The following is a 16,541-nucleotide window of genomic DNA, read 5'->3' on the forward strand; positions in this document are numbered from 1 at the left end:
CACAGTCAAGTCTCTCATTCTCTCTCTGCTACTCTAAGTGTGCCTTTCTCTTCTCCTGTCTACTTTTTTATTTCTGCACTACTAAAGGCTAAGGAAAAAGTTAACTGAGCTTATTGGAAGTAAACATAAAGACTTGCGGAAAGGTCTGCGGGGCTCTCCTGGGAGGAAAGCACATAAACTTTGCTGTTTTGGCTTTGTAACATCTTGTCAGCTATTCATAAATATTTTTTGTTCACTTCCCAAACGTTTGCTGTTTGAAATGGATGGATTAGTGACATAGGGATGTGGCAAAGGATATTCTATAATATGCTGAAATTACATCTTGAAGAACCATGGGTTGTATTTTTTAAGAAGAAACTGCAAAAATGTCCGATACCTGTTATTCTTTAAGAACTTAGTCTAGTTTTATACATATATTCTAAAAATTGTGGTTACCTCGTTCTTTCGTAATATTTCCATTGTAAAACTGATCTCGCCACACTTCATCGTCACTCACAACCAGACTGAAACATAAGAGAATCAAACAAAGTTACATTTTAAATGCTATCAAGAAGTACCTGAACAGTAAGGAACTGTAAGAAATCTTGCTCTCAGAGATTTATCTGCTCAGTGTACTGGCATGTTTCTGGAGACAACACGACACAGTCCTGCAAGTCAGCTCTCCACGAAAGAGTATTACCTTGCAGCTCGGCTAGTTGGAATTCCAAGATAGTGCATAGCCTCACTACACAAAAACTCTCTCACTGAGGAACGAAGTACAGCTCTACCATCACCATTTCTAGAGGAAATAAAATTTAAAAGATTTCCATCTGTAATTAAGACAACATCAACTTTTATTTAGATGACTAAAAAAATTACCAAACCGTACCGGGAGTATGGGGTCTTCCCTGAGCCTTTTAATTGGAGCTCCCATTTTTCACCCTGTCTTCAAAAAAAGTCTACGTATTAGAAGAGTCATGTTAATATTAAGCAAAAAAACTATTATACAGGAAAATATGTGGTACCTGTTCGTGTAAATTCCAATAAGGTGGGCTCTTCCATCCCCAAGCTGATCTGCCCATATCCCAAACTAAACAGGAAAAAGGAAAATTATTGTTTATTAATATTTATATAGCTTTTTGTTTATTTATCTTTTTGGAGACAGAGTCTTGCTCTGTGTCCTAGCTAAAGTGCATCATAGCTCACTACAGCCTCCAACTCCTGGGCTCAAGTGATCCCCTGCCTCAGCCTCCTGAGTAGCTGGGACTACAGGTAAGCGCCACTATGCCCAGCTAATTTTTTGTAGAGATGAGGTCTTGCTCTTGCTCAGGCTGGTCTCAAACTCCTAAGTTCAAGCGATCCTCTCACCTCAGCTTCCCAGAGTGCTAGGATTACAGGCGTGAGCCATGGCACCCACCCTATAATAGCTTTATAGGAATTTTTATAGCCAAAGCCATTTTGCCAAAATTGAGAATGAGGTATTTCATTTTTAGGATAACAGTCAACAATTGGAATAAAGGTGAAAATAAAATTCAATTAAACATGAGTGAAACTCACTTATTAAATATAATTATTTTGTAGAGACAGGGTCTTGCTATGTTGCCCAGTCTGGTTTCAAACTCCTGGCCTCAAGGGATTCTCCCAACTTGCCCTCTTAAAGTATTGGGATTACAGGCATGAACCACTACACCCAGCTGCATAAAATATAAATTTAAAACATAATTCATTCTTTCATCATCTTACAGCTAAGCTCAAATTTATTAGGTGTACAACACCTAGAACTGATCTATTTAACTAAAGAATATGAACTAGGAACAATTTATGAATAGAAAATTTGCCTGTATTATATGTATGCAATATAAAATCATGAGGTACACTAGTACCTGAAAACACTGCTTTTCAACTTGCACAATTAACTGTTCACAAACTTTTCCATTGAGATTTATTTATGCCTCTTCAACTCCCAGCTATGCGACTTGCTAGCTGTGGAAATCTGTTTGAGTTACTTAATCTGACTAAGACTGACCTTTCATTTCCGTAAAATGGGATAATGCTTTCCAGGTTGTAAGAATGACTGGTAATGCATGCAAAGTGCCTTGTACTAAGTCTGATATAAGCAGATGCCCAAAAGAGGATAATTATTATTGCAGTACTGTATTGCCAACAATCATTTGCTAACTTAGATATCACTCCATTCTCAACATGGTGTTACTTCCACCAGAAAGTCTTCTTTGACTTTCTGGGACTAGGAGCATGGTTTCTAAGTTTCTGTAACTCCTACACTTGTCCTTATCACAACCTTGATGTTACTGGAATTCATGTATTCATCTATCACTCCCTTACAGTAGCAGCAATTTGAGAGAAGGAGGTGGGCCGCATTCACCATTATAGCTCCTGGCACATAAAAGGAGTTCTATAAACGGCTGTGGAATATTTAAATGATGTTCAATCTCTGGAAGAAAAACATGAAATTGAGAAAAATCTATGCAGTATTTTAATTTTCCATCTTAAACAAGAACTGACCATCAGTAATTAATTTTAGCTATGGAATACCAGTTAAGAGCACAAGTCTGAGGGTGCTCTCAGCATATCTGGAAAATTAAGTCCACAATATATTAAGTATATCCCAAACCATGAGAGGGAAGTAGAAGGAATGATGAATCCAGAGTTAGGAGTGAAATCAGGGGAATCAGAAAGCTAGATTTCTACCAAAAAGAGAAACCAATTACTACAATGTTCATTCAAAATGGCAAAGTCACCCTTATAAATAAATACTTAAAATTATAATTTCAGATCAGGGAGAAGCAAGAGATGAATGTGAAACTGATAAAAGCTTTAGTTCTAATTTACTATACTACCAAAAACAAACAAACAAACAAAACACCTACGAAAAAGAACGGCTTAATAAAATTCTGCAGGGCTTACAGTTTGTATTTTTACTTTAACAGTACATGTGGCCGGGTGCGGTGGCTCACGCCTATAATCCTAGCCCTCTGGGAGGCCGAGGCAGGTGGATCGCTCGAGGTCAGGAGTTCGAGACCAGCCTGAGCAAGACCCCCCGTCTCTACTAAAAAAAATAGAAAGAAATTATCTGGACAACTAAAAATACATGTGGAAAAAAAAAATTAGCCAGGCATAGTGGCGCATGCCTGTAGTCCCAGGAGGCTGAGGCAGTAGGATCGCTTAAGCCCAGGAGTTTGAGGTTGCTGTGAGCTAGGCTGACGCCACGGCACTCACTCTAGCCTGGGCAACAAAGTGAGACTCTGTCTCAAAAAAAAAAAAAAAGAACTTAAGCTCTGGTTTTATCACAGCAAGAAATAGTTATCAGCTAATCAATGGACATCAATAGACATCATATGATGACACATTCTTCTAGGAACATCTTATTGAAGTCTCAATATGCTAATATTAGAGAAATTACTGCAAAATAATTTCTTTAATAGGACAGCATTTCCAACAAATGATTATATTTGCATAAAGGAAGTGATGCTGTTGCAACTCTTACCTGGTAGCCACCATATCGGTGGGCCAGTGGAATGGATCCAAATGCTATCTTTTTGCCACTTACAAGCTGGATAAAATCATCTGTTTTTGAGACAGATGAATCAAGGTCCAAAATATCTTCTAGAACTTCCTGAGGCAAGAAAAAAAATGTTTATAAATGTTTATAAACCTAAGTAAGTTTTTAATAATTTTTAAGAATAGAGACTTAATAGGAGAAAATTTTTTAAAACCTCTTTTAAAACTCCTCCCAAAATATATTATTAACATTTTTTCATAAGAGAGATACCATACTTTCTATGATTATTTATGCTATTTGGAAAAAAATAGTTCTATTAGATGGTTCTAAAATTTTTATGGATTTCTTGCTATGTATGGTAAAATAATATGTTTCCTAGCACATGTTCTTTTAAGGAACTAGAAAAAATAAATATCCTATCTGTATCCCAAACTCATTCATGAGAGAACAATTTAGAATCCGCTATTAGAAACCATTTCTAAATGTTATCTATACTAAGAATTTAACTTATCTCCCCCTTTTTCACAAAAGCATGTTTTCCTTGTAAAATAACTTTAAGATGCAACTGAGTACTATAATCCAAGAATACGTATCAAAAACTGATTTTTAAGAATGACATTCTCCGAGTATTTGAGTTGCAAGCACAAATATAGTCATTTATAAATAGACTAATATTAGCTGGGAATAAAATATCTTTTTACACAAATGTTTTAGTGAGTAAAGTATCTGCATTGTGAAAAAATAAAGCCTAACCTTTGAAACTGCTACAAGACGTACTCTTGATTTGAAAGGAGTTGGGAAGGCAATGGAAAAAATACAGTTTTTCACTTTACGAACATAATTTTCTTTAACAGGATCAACTGGCAACACAGCTGATAAAAAAAGAAATCCTTCTTAATGTTCTCATTGGTTGCATATACAGCATTAACATTCTTTAGAAAAACTATAGTTCTTCAAGAAAATCAACTTAAGTCACTATTTTCTTCATATTTTGTTCTTTAAAAGCTACTTTTACCATTTTCAACATTATCCAATACTCACATAGTATATGGAACTGTCCAAGAAGAGGATGGGAAATGGCAAAAGTTTAAAACAACAAAACACACACCCTGTCTTATCTTCAAAGATTTTCACTCATGGCAGATGAATAGGAAATGCAACATATTTATAAATAGGAACGTATAAATAAAATGGAGGTGCATTGCATTACAAGATTAGAATTACAGTAGTCAATTCAATGGAACCAAGAAATATTAGGCATGTAATTAATTACATGCATTCTGCCCTTCAGAAACTCACAATTAACTGAAGGAAGCAGATATACAATACACATAAGTAACTCTAAGACCAGGCAACCCATGGTTTTCTAGATGTACAAAACTGCTGTATCCCACATTTGATACATGCCTGTTCACAAGGCTAGAAGTTTAAAAATTGCCTCTGAAGAGACAAACTATGTTTCATAAAGTCCACACACTAAAGCACACGTACTGTATTTTAAAAGCTGTAGAGGAAAAGAGAGCTTTGAACATGCTTTAGATACTCAGAACATAATTATTCATACTTACTTTACATACAATAAACTCTTAATCTGTTTTAATGCAAAGCAATTACAACAAAAAATAAATAGAATAGGTGCATTAATAAAACCACAAGACTGAGGGACACAAAAACCTACGTTTCTGATAGAGATTATATATCAAAATGTGTCACCAAATTATTTAATAAAGATTATGGGAATCCAGTCAAAATCCTGGTAGAATTTTTTGAAGAGACAATCTTAATGTACAAATCTGGAAAAATAAACAGATTAATTTTTAAAGAGAAATGAGAGTTTGCTTATCATATTAAAGTTATCAGAATGCAATAACTAAAAACATTATTATCCCAAAGATGTGAAGATCAAGGGAACTCAATAAAAAGCACAGAAACAACCCCAAGTTATAAATAATTTCCTGTATAACAAAAGTAATATTTCAGATCTATGGAGAAAGGTGGCATAAGGACAATTTGCTGAACTGTTTGGAAAAACTCCAATTTATTCTATCCATGCCTAAGTGAACTAAATATCAGTTATAACAGCAGTAAGAGTAATCTCACATCTTCCTCAAATGAATAACCAAAACAGGCAAATATGAGCCATACTTAACCCTTTGTACTTTCTCTTGAGTCCATGGTGAATAAGTCAGCAGCATTCTAGGGAAATAAATGTCTAGTCAACCAAAAAACAAATGATTTCAACATTCACTGTGGAAAATCTGGTAATATAATTAGAAGATACAACCGTATATTTTCTTCTCTTCTAGGAGAGCCTCTGTGTGAAATTCACTAAATTACATAATTGACGCCCTCTCCTTTACGATGCTCTAACATTTGGAAGAGCACAGGCAGTATATAATATTCCATTAGTAGTTATGATTTTGTACTGACTGATGCACATTCTGGCAAGATCAGTCAATACAAGGGATCACTGGCCGTGGAACAGAAAAAGGCTAATTGCTTCAGGGGTGTCCAACCCTCATTCTTGTGATGCTTTCACCCACTCATCAGTCATTGACTAAAAATCCCAGAGACAATTCCAAACGCATATTGACCCTTTATCTTAACATGTCAGAAAAATCAGCAGTTGCAAAATTAAATTCTTTACAAAATCCACAAAATCCAAAAGACCTTCAGTGCAACTGTTTGAATCTTTTCTCTGAATAAATGTTCTTAACCCGAGTTACTGAGGTAATCAATTGATCATTTATCTAATAACATCAGAATGAGATGTTTTACACAGTACTGTGAACCAAAACATGGTAATATATATACTATTATATTTATAATCTCTCCTGGGCTATAAAACCTGGTCCTATTACAGATAATATGGTTTTGGTTTTTGTTTTTTTTGAGGCAGAATCTCACTCTGTTGCCCAGGCTATAGTACCGTGGCGTCAGCTTAGCTCACAGCTACCTCAAACTCCTGGGCTCAAGGGATCCTCCTGCCTCAGCCTCCCAAGTGGCTGGGACTACAGGCGTGCGCCACCAAGCCCAGCTAATTTTTTCCATTTTTAGTTGCCTGGCTAATTTCTTTAAATTTTTTTAGTGTGTGTGGTGGTGGGAGGGACTTGCTCTTGCTGAGGCTGGTCTCCAACTCCTGACCTCAAGCGATCCTCCCACCTCGGCCTCCCAGAGTGCTAGGATTACAGGCATGAGCCACCACGCCCAGCCAGATAATATGTTTTGAATACTATCATCAATACAGCAAGAAAATGTCTTTGAGTGTACCCAATCCTCCATCACTGAAATGACAACTTTCAAAATGCTTTCAATTACACACATAGCCCATTTTGATCCGTCCATACTGGTTGTTTCATTTGCATAAGCGTAGTAGGAAAAACCAAAGTTGTTTTTTAGCCTACACAAGAGAAGCCTGTTCTGTAGCAGTTACCTGCACTGCTCAGATGTTTTTAACTTCATAAACTCATGCTTGACCTAGTTGGGTCAAAAGAACCACTTTTTTTAAAAAAACTTTTTTTTTTGCTCTGATCCTATGACAGATTAAAGAACCACTTTTGAATTTTGCACATCCTATCGGTAGGTTATTGTTGTTCCTTGTGTTTTGCCACAGAATGTCAGAAGCCTTAAGTAAATGCACCTTCCCTCCCCACTTAGCCTTGCCATACTACAGCATCTCTTTAAGAGCCAGGTTTTCTGTTCTAATCTGGCCAAACAATCTCTAAATGCAAACGGCCTGCAAGAATTGTGCAGTGCTGTATTTGCCAACCATACAAGCTTGGGCATGCATTTAAGATATTTTTTTACAGTAAGATATTTCCTCTATGTTTCCTCATCTGAATAAAAAGGGGCAAATGATAGTATCTTAGTCATGAGATTGCCAAGTACAAAGTGTTTATTGCTACACTCTACTTTGGCAAATTCTACCTCTCGGATGTTTCTTAGTACATAAATCTAACCTACATCATGATAAACCACAGGTGCATATTAACCTTTATCTGTAAAGCACTTAGCGTATTTTTTACATACTATCCTTCAAGATTGAAAAAACATCAAAAAATTGGCTTATTTTAAAACTTTATATATTCCATGATGCTTTCATGAATAAAAAAAACTACACTTTTAAAATAAATATGAAAATAACGTGCACAGCTATAGGGCTACTGCATTCTTTAATTCAAAAAGTGTGGTTCAGAAGTACAAGAAAAAATGTATCGGACAATCGCAGTTACCTATTTTCTGCACTATTTCCTCATAACCTTGAATTTTTGGGGGACTGAGTAAGCTTATTTCCGTATGCCTAATGCTTACACCCTCTCATACTGGCTGTGTGTTTGAATACACGTGTTGAATGCTTAATTATATTGCGGATTTCTGATAAAATACGCCCCGAGGAGACCAGATGCGCTGCAGAGCTAAGGAAAGGTCTATGTGACCCACATCGGGTAGCAATCCTATACAGTCTCCAGCACCTCTGGGGCTGGGTAAAAGGTTCAACATTACCAAACATTAAACGATTTCACGCAGTTCAGGACACCCAAGGGTGGGGCTCACATATCCAGGTATGAGCAAGATTGCCAGACTATACCTATAAGGTTATCAGAAGACACAGTCCAGAAGTCGAGAGACGAGGCTAATGTAGCTTCTGTTTCACAATAGCCCTGAACGTGACTGGACTCGTTGCTAGAAGGATGCAAGAGGTTGATACTTCCGTCAAGCACAGGTTGCAACAGGCAGCAGACCACGGCGTGGCGGGTCAGACCCAAGAAAAGCAGATGCGGAAACTGCAGACTCCGGATCTGGCCGCAGAACGGGAACCCCATTCTTTGAGTCACAGTTCTGCCTAAATACGCCGAACAAAAGAGTTGATGGCCGCAGATGTGGCACACCGTGCTACTTCCTGCTAACGGCGGTCCCCTAAAGGTACATTTTGGCTGCGACTGCTGGTGTCACCGGCTCCCGTGGGCGGCTTCGGGGAAGGGCTGGTACGGAAGGTCGGGCCGGGCTCCGCCTCCGCGACTCCTTCTCCTCGGCCTCCTCGGGGCCGCCGAGCGTCGCGACCGAAGGGCGGGCGAGGGGGCCCGACTTCCGCGCGGCCACCAGGAAGGCGCCAGCGGCCCGGCCGCGGGGAGGAGCGAGCGGCGGGGCAGGGCGGGGCCGGAGCGCTTCCTGGGCCAGGTTTCCGGCTCCGGGTCCCGGGAGGAGGGTCGTGGGGCCCGAGGCGGAGCCGCCGCCTTGCCGCGACGTTCAGACTCGGCCCGTGGCCTCGCGCTGGTGGTGGTGGCGGCGCGGCTGCTCCTGGAGGCCCGCGGCGCGCGGCTCCGGCCCGGGCTCCCAGGGCGGTGCGGGGCCGCCCGGGCCGCGCGCCGCCGCCGCCGCCCGCGCGCGGGTGAGGTCGCGAGGGGCGCGCCCCGCGGGGCGCAGAGGTCACGGCGCCATTGACGGCCGCGCGCGGAATGAATGAGAGCGACGAGCACGTACGCGGGGACCGGGGGCGCACCGCGTCGCCCCCGGCTGGGGCTCCGGGGTGGCGGGGCGCCAGCGGTGGGACGCAGCCCCGCGCTTGGCCGAAGTCGGGGCGCCCCGCGCGGGGGTGCAGAGCTGTGTCCTGGGGACCGAGGGAGCATTTGGGGCTGGGGGAGAAAGCGGTGAGGAGCCTCGTCCGGGGAAAGCGCAGGGGTAATCAGATTGTCCGCTGGGTGAGGACCAAAGGTAGAGCCGCCCCTTACCCATCCTTCCTTCGGCCGTGGTCTCTCGGGCTGCATCCCCCCGGGTGTGCATGGCTTTGGGTCGATCTGCAGAAAGTTTCAAACCAGCCAGTTGTGAATACGAGGCCGTTTCCTCTAGGAAAGAAGGTGTTAGCCACAGCAGCCCGACACAGCAAAGCAGCCCCCGCCCACAGGCTCCATTCGCCCTGTGCCCTGCTCCAACATCCAGTCTAAACACCAAGGCTTAATCCTTTTAAATCAACCCCACACTATAACGTTCTCAGCCACAAACATCAATCACAGTGTGGCACAGAGTTAAGCCAAAGGACGGACAAATGAGACAGTGCGAGCCTCCAGGAAAGACACTTACGTTTCGGCCATCCAGCGTGTGTGGTCTGCTGGCCAGCACCGTTCCCACACAGTTTGGGTCTTTAAATTTGACAAACCCAAAACCTCGAGACTGGCTGGTTGTTTTATCTTTCATGATAACACAGTCTACAACTTCTCCATATTGGGAAAAGTAGCTGCGCAGAGTCTCTGTTCAGAGATTGGAAACAAAAGACAAACACCACCAAATGGGTGGGGTGTAAAAACACACACACACACACACACACACACACACACACACACACACACACACACACACACACACACTGGGGTGTAAACACACACACACACACACACACACACACACACACACACACACACACTCTTCTAGCTCATCAGCTGCACCTGAAAACATCCACAACTATCAACATTTAACAGGCTCATCCAATAAATGTCTGGGGGTGGGAGTGAGTCGAGGACCAGGGGAATTCTGCCCAACACGCACTCTGTCCTCAGGTACGTCAGAGCAGCTGCCAGTGGCCACAGCACTGGCACATGGTGCTGTGGCACCCAGGAGAGCAGAGTTTAAGGAAATGCAAACGTGGCAACTCTGAATGCCAACCAGTAACTGTGGAATGCCGACTTCACAAACTTTCTCCTGCCCTTCTGATCTCAATGACTGCCCTGGCAGGACCCTAGCCCTCTGCATTCCACAGCCTCTAGAACATTCTGCCTCTAGAATCTTCCTCAGCCTGAGCTAGGACCTGCCCTCTGAAGTCTTCCCTAGAACACTGACACATCAGGGCCAAATTAACAGTTTCAAAGCAAACACAACCCTCTGCCCCCAGCCAACTTCCAATCAAATGTCCCCTGCCCAGAAAGCAAGACAATATCAAAAGGACTTTCCAAAACCCAAGATGGCAGCGAAAGGCTGACACCACCTGAAGCCCAAGGACACACAGCCTGCAGCCCCCACCCACACCCACCTTGGGTCGTGCTCCAGTCAAGACCACCCACGAAGAGCTTCCTGCAATTCAAAGAGAAACATTTAGGATCAAGAGGCTCTGCCTCAGAAATGCCCCCATCTGACCCATCCTGAGATCCTAGTTCTAAACGTGGAAGCAGTTTATGCAAATGTGCTCAATTATGTCAATGCCAACAGCACACAGAGCTCACAGCAGTGGACATGTCAGCCTCCATGCTGTCTGCAGACATGAAACATTATCCCAAGCCCTGCCAACACCCAGAGAGACGACACGCCAACCACGAGGACAACAGGAAAGGAGTTCCTATGACACAGGCACCAGTGACCGCACAGGCCCACATGGATTCCAAGGGGGATTCAGGGCATGCCTTCCTACTGCTTTTGCAAGTATTATATCACCAGGAAAAGGAATTTAGAAGTCTAGTTATGGTCTACGGCCATACCACCCTAATCTCGCCTGATCTCGTCTGATCTCAGAACCTCAGGGTTGGGCCTGCTTAGTACTTAGATGGGAGAAGTCTAGTTTTGAGATGACACGCAATAAATGAGAGGAAAAACAGATACCTAAGACACCCACACCAGGCCGGGTGCAGTGGCTCACACCTGTAATCCTAGCACTCTGGGAGGCCATGGCGGGAGGATTGCTCAAGATCAGGAGTTTGAGACCAGCCTGAGCAAGAGCGAGACCCTGTCTCTACTAAAAAATAGAAAGAAATTAATCGGACAAGTAAAAATATATAGAAAAAAATTAGCCGGGTATGGTGGCACATGCCTGTAGTTCCAGCTACTCGATAGGCTGAGGCAAGAGGATCGCTTGAGCCCAAGAGTTTGAGGTTGCTGTGAGCTAGGCTGATGCCACAGCACTCTAGCCCTGGGCAACAGAGTGAGACTCTGTCTCAAAAAAATAAAAAAATAAACAAAAAAAAATTAAAAAAGACCATACCACACAGTCTCTGAATTACAGCCTGGGGAGGGGTCTAGCCAAAGCTTCAGCTGTGCACCTTGCATTCATGAAGAGGGTCCCACAAATAATGGGGAGGGTCTTTGAAGCTCCAGGCTGAGAACGAGAATCCCATGTCCACACTCCTACCCCAGGGTGGCCTGGGCTGTCTTTTTGGGCAGAAACACTGGAGCTCTCCCCAGGAATCCGACCATCCACCCGATGGCCACACAGGCCTGGCTGGAGCTCTGTGGACAGAGCAGCCGGGAGCAGGCCTTGAGCTGGCACCAGACGCCCCCATGGGCCTTGGCTGTTGTGCCGCCCCACAGAAACCGTGCTCACCTTCCAGCACCACTCGGCACAGCTAACACGTGCCACGGGGCTCATCCACTCACAGGGCCTCAGATGTCACTCAGGTTTCCCCTAAGCCCAGGGGGCAGACTCGAGAGACCAGGAGGAGGTGAGTCTCCTGTCCTGCCCTCCTACCCCAGGCAAGAGGACTGAGTTGAGCCTGGGCTATGTGCTCTGTGGTGACACAGTCCTCACTCTTGGAACTGGACCCAGACGCTACGTGGGGGTCTTCTGGGACCAGAGCATCCTCCAGGCTTGAGTCACCACCTGAGACACAGAACCGTGCCGGCTGCCCTGACAACACCAGTCCAACACAGGTCCCTGACAGCCATACCACACTCGGCTTTGAGACAAAAAGGCCCCTGCCAGGTTCAAGGGACTACTGCACCATCAGCAGTCAAAGAGCTGCGTGCCAGGATGTGGCTGTCCCTCTCCAGTCCCTGCCAGCTCGTCTGCAGAGACCCCTGCGAGGTGGCCGGCGCACCCATGGCCTCCACTCAGTGACTACCCGGCCACAAACCCCAGCCTCAGGGAGTCAGCCCTTGCAAAGATGCTTGTTCCTACTCTTTCTGTCTCCATAAGGGTAATTTTAAATTAAGTGTGTGAAAAATAATTTTCCTATCACCAAAAAGGTACCCACTGCCATCTTCAAAATGTCACCAGACCAGCACGTGCCCCAGTTCCGGTGTGGAGAGGGTAGGGACACAGGCTGGGCTACACGGCACAGTGGCCATCCTGTGTTTCGTGTCCCTTAGAGACTAGATCTGTGTAGACAAGTTTCAGAGGAAACGTGCTGATCAAGCAGTGTGGGAGGCTCAGATTTAGGCCCCATTAACTCAAACTCCTGCATCTCCCACGCACCCTTCAGAGCCAGGCCAGGGAGCACAGAGGTCAGACCCAGCGATCCCACAGGAGCGCGGCCTCTCTGGGCTCCTCTCCCCGCAGGCTGCACCGGGCAGGCAGTGCTGACTCAGCCCAGCACCTCCCACGTCCCAGCAGGAGAGCCAGGTGACCTCCATGAAGGAGTGAAGGGCCCTCGAAGCTGCCTGGGACTGCGAGAAACTGCGGGGTTTGCACAGTCCTTGGGAGGGGAGTTCAAGCATTCTCAAAAAAAAAATTAAAAAATAAAACCAAACTAAGTCACTTGGAGAAATACCAGCCTCTATTTAGCGCTGCACCCAACTCAAACAGTAAGGTAATGAGCAGGTGTCATTTCTCCAAGCACCCATCCCTGCCTGCCCTGGGAGGAAGGAACCTGTCGGAGGAACCAGTCCAGGTTCAGCCTCATCTACATTTCAGAAAGTGGGTATTGAGGAAGGCGAGGTAGCCATTACTGGCACACCTGATAACGCCGGTGGTCAGGTAACAGTGTCAACACTGCACTTCTCATACTTCCACCACTGCGCTATATCCGTAAAAGAGAATGAAAGTCTGTGTTATTGGGAAATAGCGCTCCCCTCAGTGTCCACATAGAGGGACACTGGGTCTCCAGCTCACTCCCAAGTATTTCAACAAAAATACACACATGTCAGGGCAGGAGCCAGCAAGAGCAGCACATGCCAAGGGGCAAAATGTTAGCCTGTGGTGAGTATGGTTGGGTAAAGACTATATAGAAATTTTTGCTACTATTTTTGTAATTTTTCTGTAAGTCTGAAGTTATACACAACTATGTTATGAAAAATTTTCATTACTGAGGAAATGACAGAATTTAAGTTTCCTTTGGAACAACAGGTTCATCACTTATGAAATCTGGGCTAGATGGCAAGAGATCTTTCATTTTACACAGTGTGTCTGCTCTGGAGGAGGAAAACTGCGAACCTGTGCCGTGGCTGCCGTGTTTGTGTCTGCTATGCCCCTGCGCAGAAGGCAGGATTGGCACATTCTCCCCAGTCTACAGACAGAAAGTTCCAGGAGGTCCCAGGAGGCAGGTCTCACCTCCTCGAAGGCAGGGATCAGCTCCAGGACCGCAGCACAAAGTCCCCCTCTCTGAGGTTCAAGTGTCTCCAATCAACAGAGCAAGAATGCCCCTGGCTTCCAACCCGGCCAGGCAAGAAGCCAGAGCAGAGGGACTCGAGCCCAAGCCCCAGAAACACACGGCTGGGTCTTGCCCTTGCTGAGGGTAAACCAGCCACTCTCCACCCCTCTGCCCCAGACAGTGTGACCAACCTGATACATGCTGATGTTCAGACTTCCTACGACTCCAGCACAGAACGGGCTACGCCAGCATCCAAGGGTCTGCGGACCTCACTGGGGCTGGCAGTCCCTTTGTAGTACTAACAGCCTGGCCTAGCTTAGACTGCCACTCACTTGGCAGTGTGTGGATTTAATGTGTTAATTGGCTAGTTAACACTGGACTATGCAGATTAAGGGATTAGCTAAAACATGGCTCTCACGCTGGTCACCATAGGCTGGTACATGTCTGGAGCTAGGAGTCGGGCTACTATAGACCCTGCACCCCACAAACCCACATGGGGCTAGCAGCTGCTCAACACCCCCAGCCCACGTAACCCAGAGTCAGGTGTGCTGTCTGCCCCCTAGAGGTCCTGACAGACGTCCTCTGGGATCTGCACACCTGGTACCTGGGGCGTTAAGACCCAATCGCGATCCTCCACTTGGCCCTGTATCCCAGGATCTGCATGTGCAATATGGTGGGTGCTCAGCCCGTGGCTGCTGGAGGCTTCCTTTCGAAAAGTGCTCTGCAGAAGCAACCTGTGGTCACCAGACGGGTTAATATTCACCCTCTTCCACCTGTTGAAACCAAAACATGTTTTTGGATGATGACCTGCTTGTGCTCTGTGTACTTTAGGGCAGCCGCGTGGCATTTATGCCAGAAAGTAACTCTCCAGAAGCTTCCTCTGGCCCAGGCTGAGCGCCAAGGGTGCCAGCCTCCTGGCAGCACCCTAAGGAGCTTTGCAAAGTGACACCCTGGCCTGGCACTCTGAGCAAACAGCCTCCCCGTACAGAGGGCACGACCTGTGCCTTCCTGCAGGGCCTGGTACCCAGCCGGGAGCCTGCCTCCCGCTGAGCAGCGCCTGGGCCACACCACCATCCCCTCGCACCACCATCACCCTCGTGAGCTCAGCCCGCAAAGGAGGCAGCCCAGGACCAGTGCCGGCCGTTCTGTAAATGGGCCTTTATCTTCTTCAAGAACATAAAATCAGAGCCTATGCATGGACTTTCCTGCCTCCCCGGGTGAGGCGCACTGAGACCTCACCTCCAAGAGCACAGCCCCCCTTGAATGGAGCCCGGCATCACCCCAGGTGCCCTTGGCTCCCTGCAGGGAGGCAGCAGACCCAGAAGCCAGGGCGGCCACGCCACTTCCCAGCCCTCCTGCTGCCACAGGGAGGAAGCTCCCCCGGCCAGGTCAGAACGAGGACCACCTCACCCATAGCCCACATCTTGACCCGTGAGCCCGGGCCTTTGGCCAACAGGGTGAGATCACTTCCCCAACCCCCACCTCGGGGCCCACAGGTCACATGAGAAGCACCAGGAACATCAACATGCTGTCATGTGAAGCAGCCCCCTGAGCACCCTTCTACCTGGTACTAACTACTTACACCTACAACCTCCCAAGAGGCTCCGCTCACCCTGCCCTCTCAGGCAGACCAGGGTGCTCTGGGACCACCTCAGAGCCAGGAAGGAACCTCAGTCATCAGCATTTGCCAAGTAAGTGACCTGCTGCCTAATGCTGTGCTCACAACTCTTAAGTGATCCTGACATCATAATGAGATGCGGCTACTCCGTGATATCCTCCACAGAATCAATGCTATCATGGGAAACAGGCTCCCATGATGAAAAGCCCTCAGTTGACAGAAGACACCAAACCTCTAATTAGCACTCCGTGTAACGAATAGAGCTGGGCTGACCATGAGCATTCTCTGCGCCACATGGACAGTGAAAAGAGCGTGGACTCCCAGGTCTGATCTGCCCACTCCCTGGGGTGACCCTGGGCAGGTCCTCTGAACTGTCTCTCTGGCAAAGGGAAGGGTCAGAGTCAGGACTGCAAGCACCACTAGGCAGCAGGCACGCAGCAGGTGTTCCCAGGAGGTGGCTGTCAGCACTAAGTCACTCTTCGGAGTGTCCGTGTGTGGGGAGGGCAGGTGTGGTTTGCCGTGATGCTGCCTATCTAAACGCACAGCCTACTGCACACCACTGAAGTCGGAGGGAAGTTGCTCAGGAGTGCGTTCCACCTTCACAGCCCATCTCGCAGGCTCCCCGACACAGGACACAAGTCCAGAACCACAGGAGCAAATGGCAAGAACACAGCGGGAACCAGGACAAAAAGAGCAAAGACATTCCCAGACAGTGGCTCTCACTCAGGCAATTCTGTCCCCAGCGGACACTGAGCCATATCTGGAGACATCTGTGGTTGTCACATTGGGGGGTGCTCCTGGTATGGAGTGGGTGGAGGCAGGGGCTCTGCTCAGCACCTGCAGTGCCCAGGATGGCCCCACCCCAGAGAACGATCCAGGCTGAAATGTTGACAGTGCCAAGGTGGAGCGACATCTGTGGCAATAACAACCAAATGTGACGCAACAGCCCTAGAAAGGACCATCTCTGCCCCCACCCTCATTAGGTTCCCACAGGCCCCTACGCTGCAAGAAACGGCCTCCTCCCCAGGTCAGGGCCACCTCCGACCTGACCAACAACAAGCCCTCCTGTTGGGCAGGCGTCTAATCACCTTTCCAGGCCCCGCCAGGAGCCCGACTCAGCTGTGTCTGCTTCCAAAAC

At 46.4% G+C, this 16,541-nt stretch overlaps 2 protein-coding genes across 10 annotated transcripts in view; one reads left to right on the forward strand and one right to left on the reverse strand.

The window, feature by feature from the left end:
* The window catches only part of LOC123626253 (protein adenylyltransferase SelO-like), a 40,225-nt gene extending 26,219 nt beyond the window's left edge, over nucleotides 1–14,006 (reverse strand). For 3 of the 9 annotated variants that reach the window (XM_045535212.1, XM_045535163.1, XM_045535229.1), the window contains exons 1-7: nucleotides 8,088–8,614; nucleotides 4,253–4,371; nucleotides 3,485–3,613; nucleotides 1,005–1,069; nucleotides 869–925; nucleotides 680–778; nucleotides 436–503 (exon numbers count right to left, since the gene is read on the reverse strand). In XM_045535212.1, the coding sequence (XP_045391168.1) occupies nucleotides 436–503; nucleotides 680–778; nucleotides 869–925; nucleotides 1,005–1,069; nucleotides 3,485–3,613; nucleotides 4,253–4,371; nucleotides 8,088–8,322 (772 nt within the window). In that variant the 5' untranslated portion in view covers nucleotides 8,323–8,614. Of the gene's footprint in view, nucleotides 1–435; nucleotides 504–679; nucleotides 779–868; nucleotides 926–1,004; nucleotides 1,070–3,484; nucleotides 3,614–4,252; nucleotides 4,372–8,087; nucleotides 8,615–9,228; nucleotides 9,295–9,577; nucleotides 9,745–10,520; nucleotides 10,562–11,520; nucleotides 11,637–13,745; nucleotides 13,774–13,976 lie in introns of those variants that run through there. The other 6 variants (XM_045535188.1, XM_045535199.1, XM_045535171.1 and 3 more) reach the window with 6 other exon arrangements.
* LOC123626234 (amyloid beta precursor protein binding family B member 1 interacting protein) overlaps nucleotides 1–16,541 on the forward strand; it is a 154,788-nt gene that overhangs the window by 126,969 nt on the left and 11,278 nt on the right. The gene's annotated exons all lie outside the window — the stretch shown is intronic.

Source organism: Lemur catta, chromosome 1 (assembly GCF_020740605.2).
Source record: "Lemur catta isolate mLemCat1 chromosome 1, mLemCat1.pri, whole genome shotgun sequence".
In the NCBI taxonomy this organism is placed as follows: Eukaryota; Metazoa; Chordata; class Mammalia; order Primates; family Lemuridae; genus Lemur; species Lemur catta.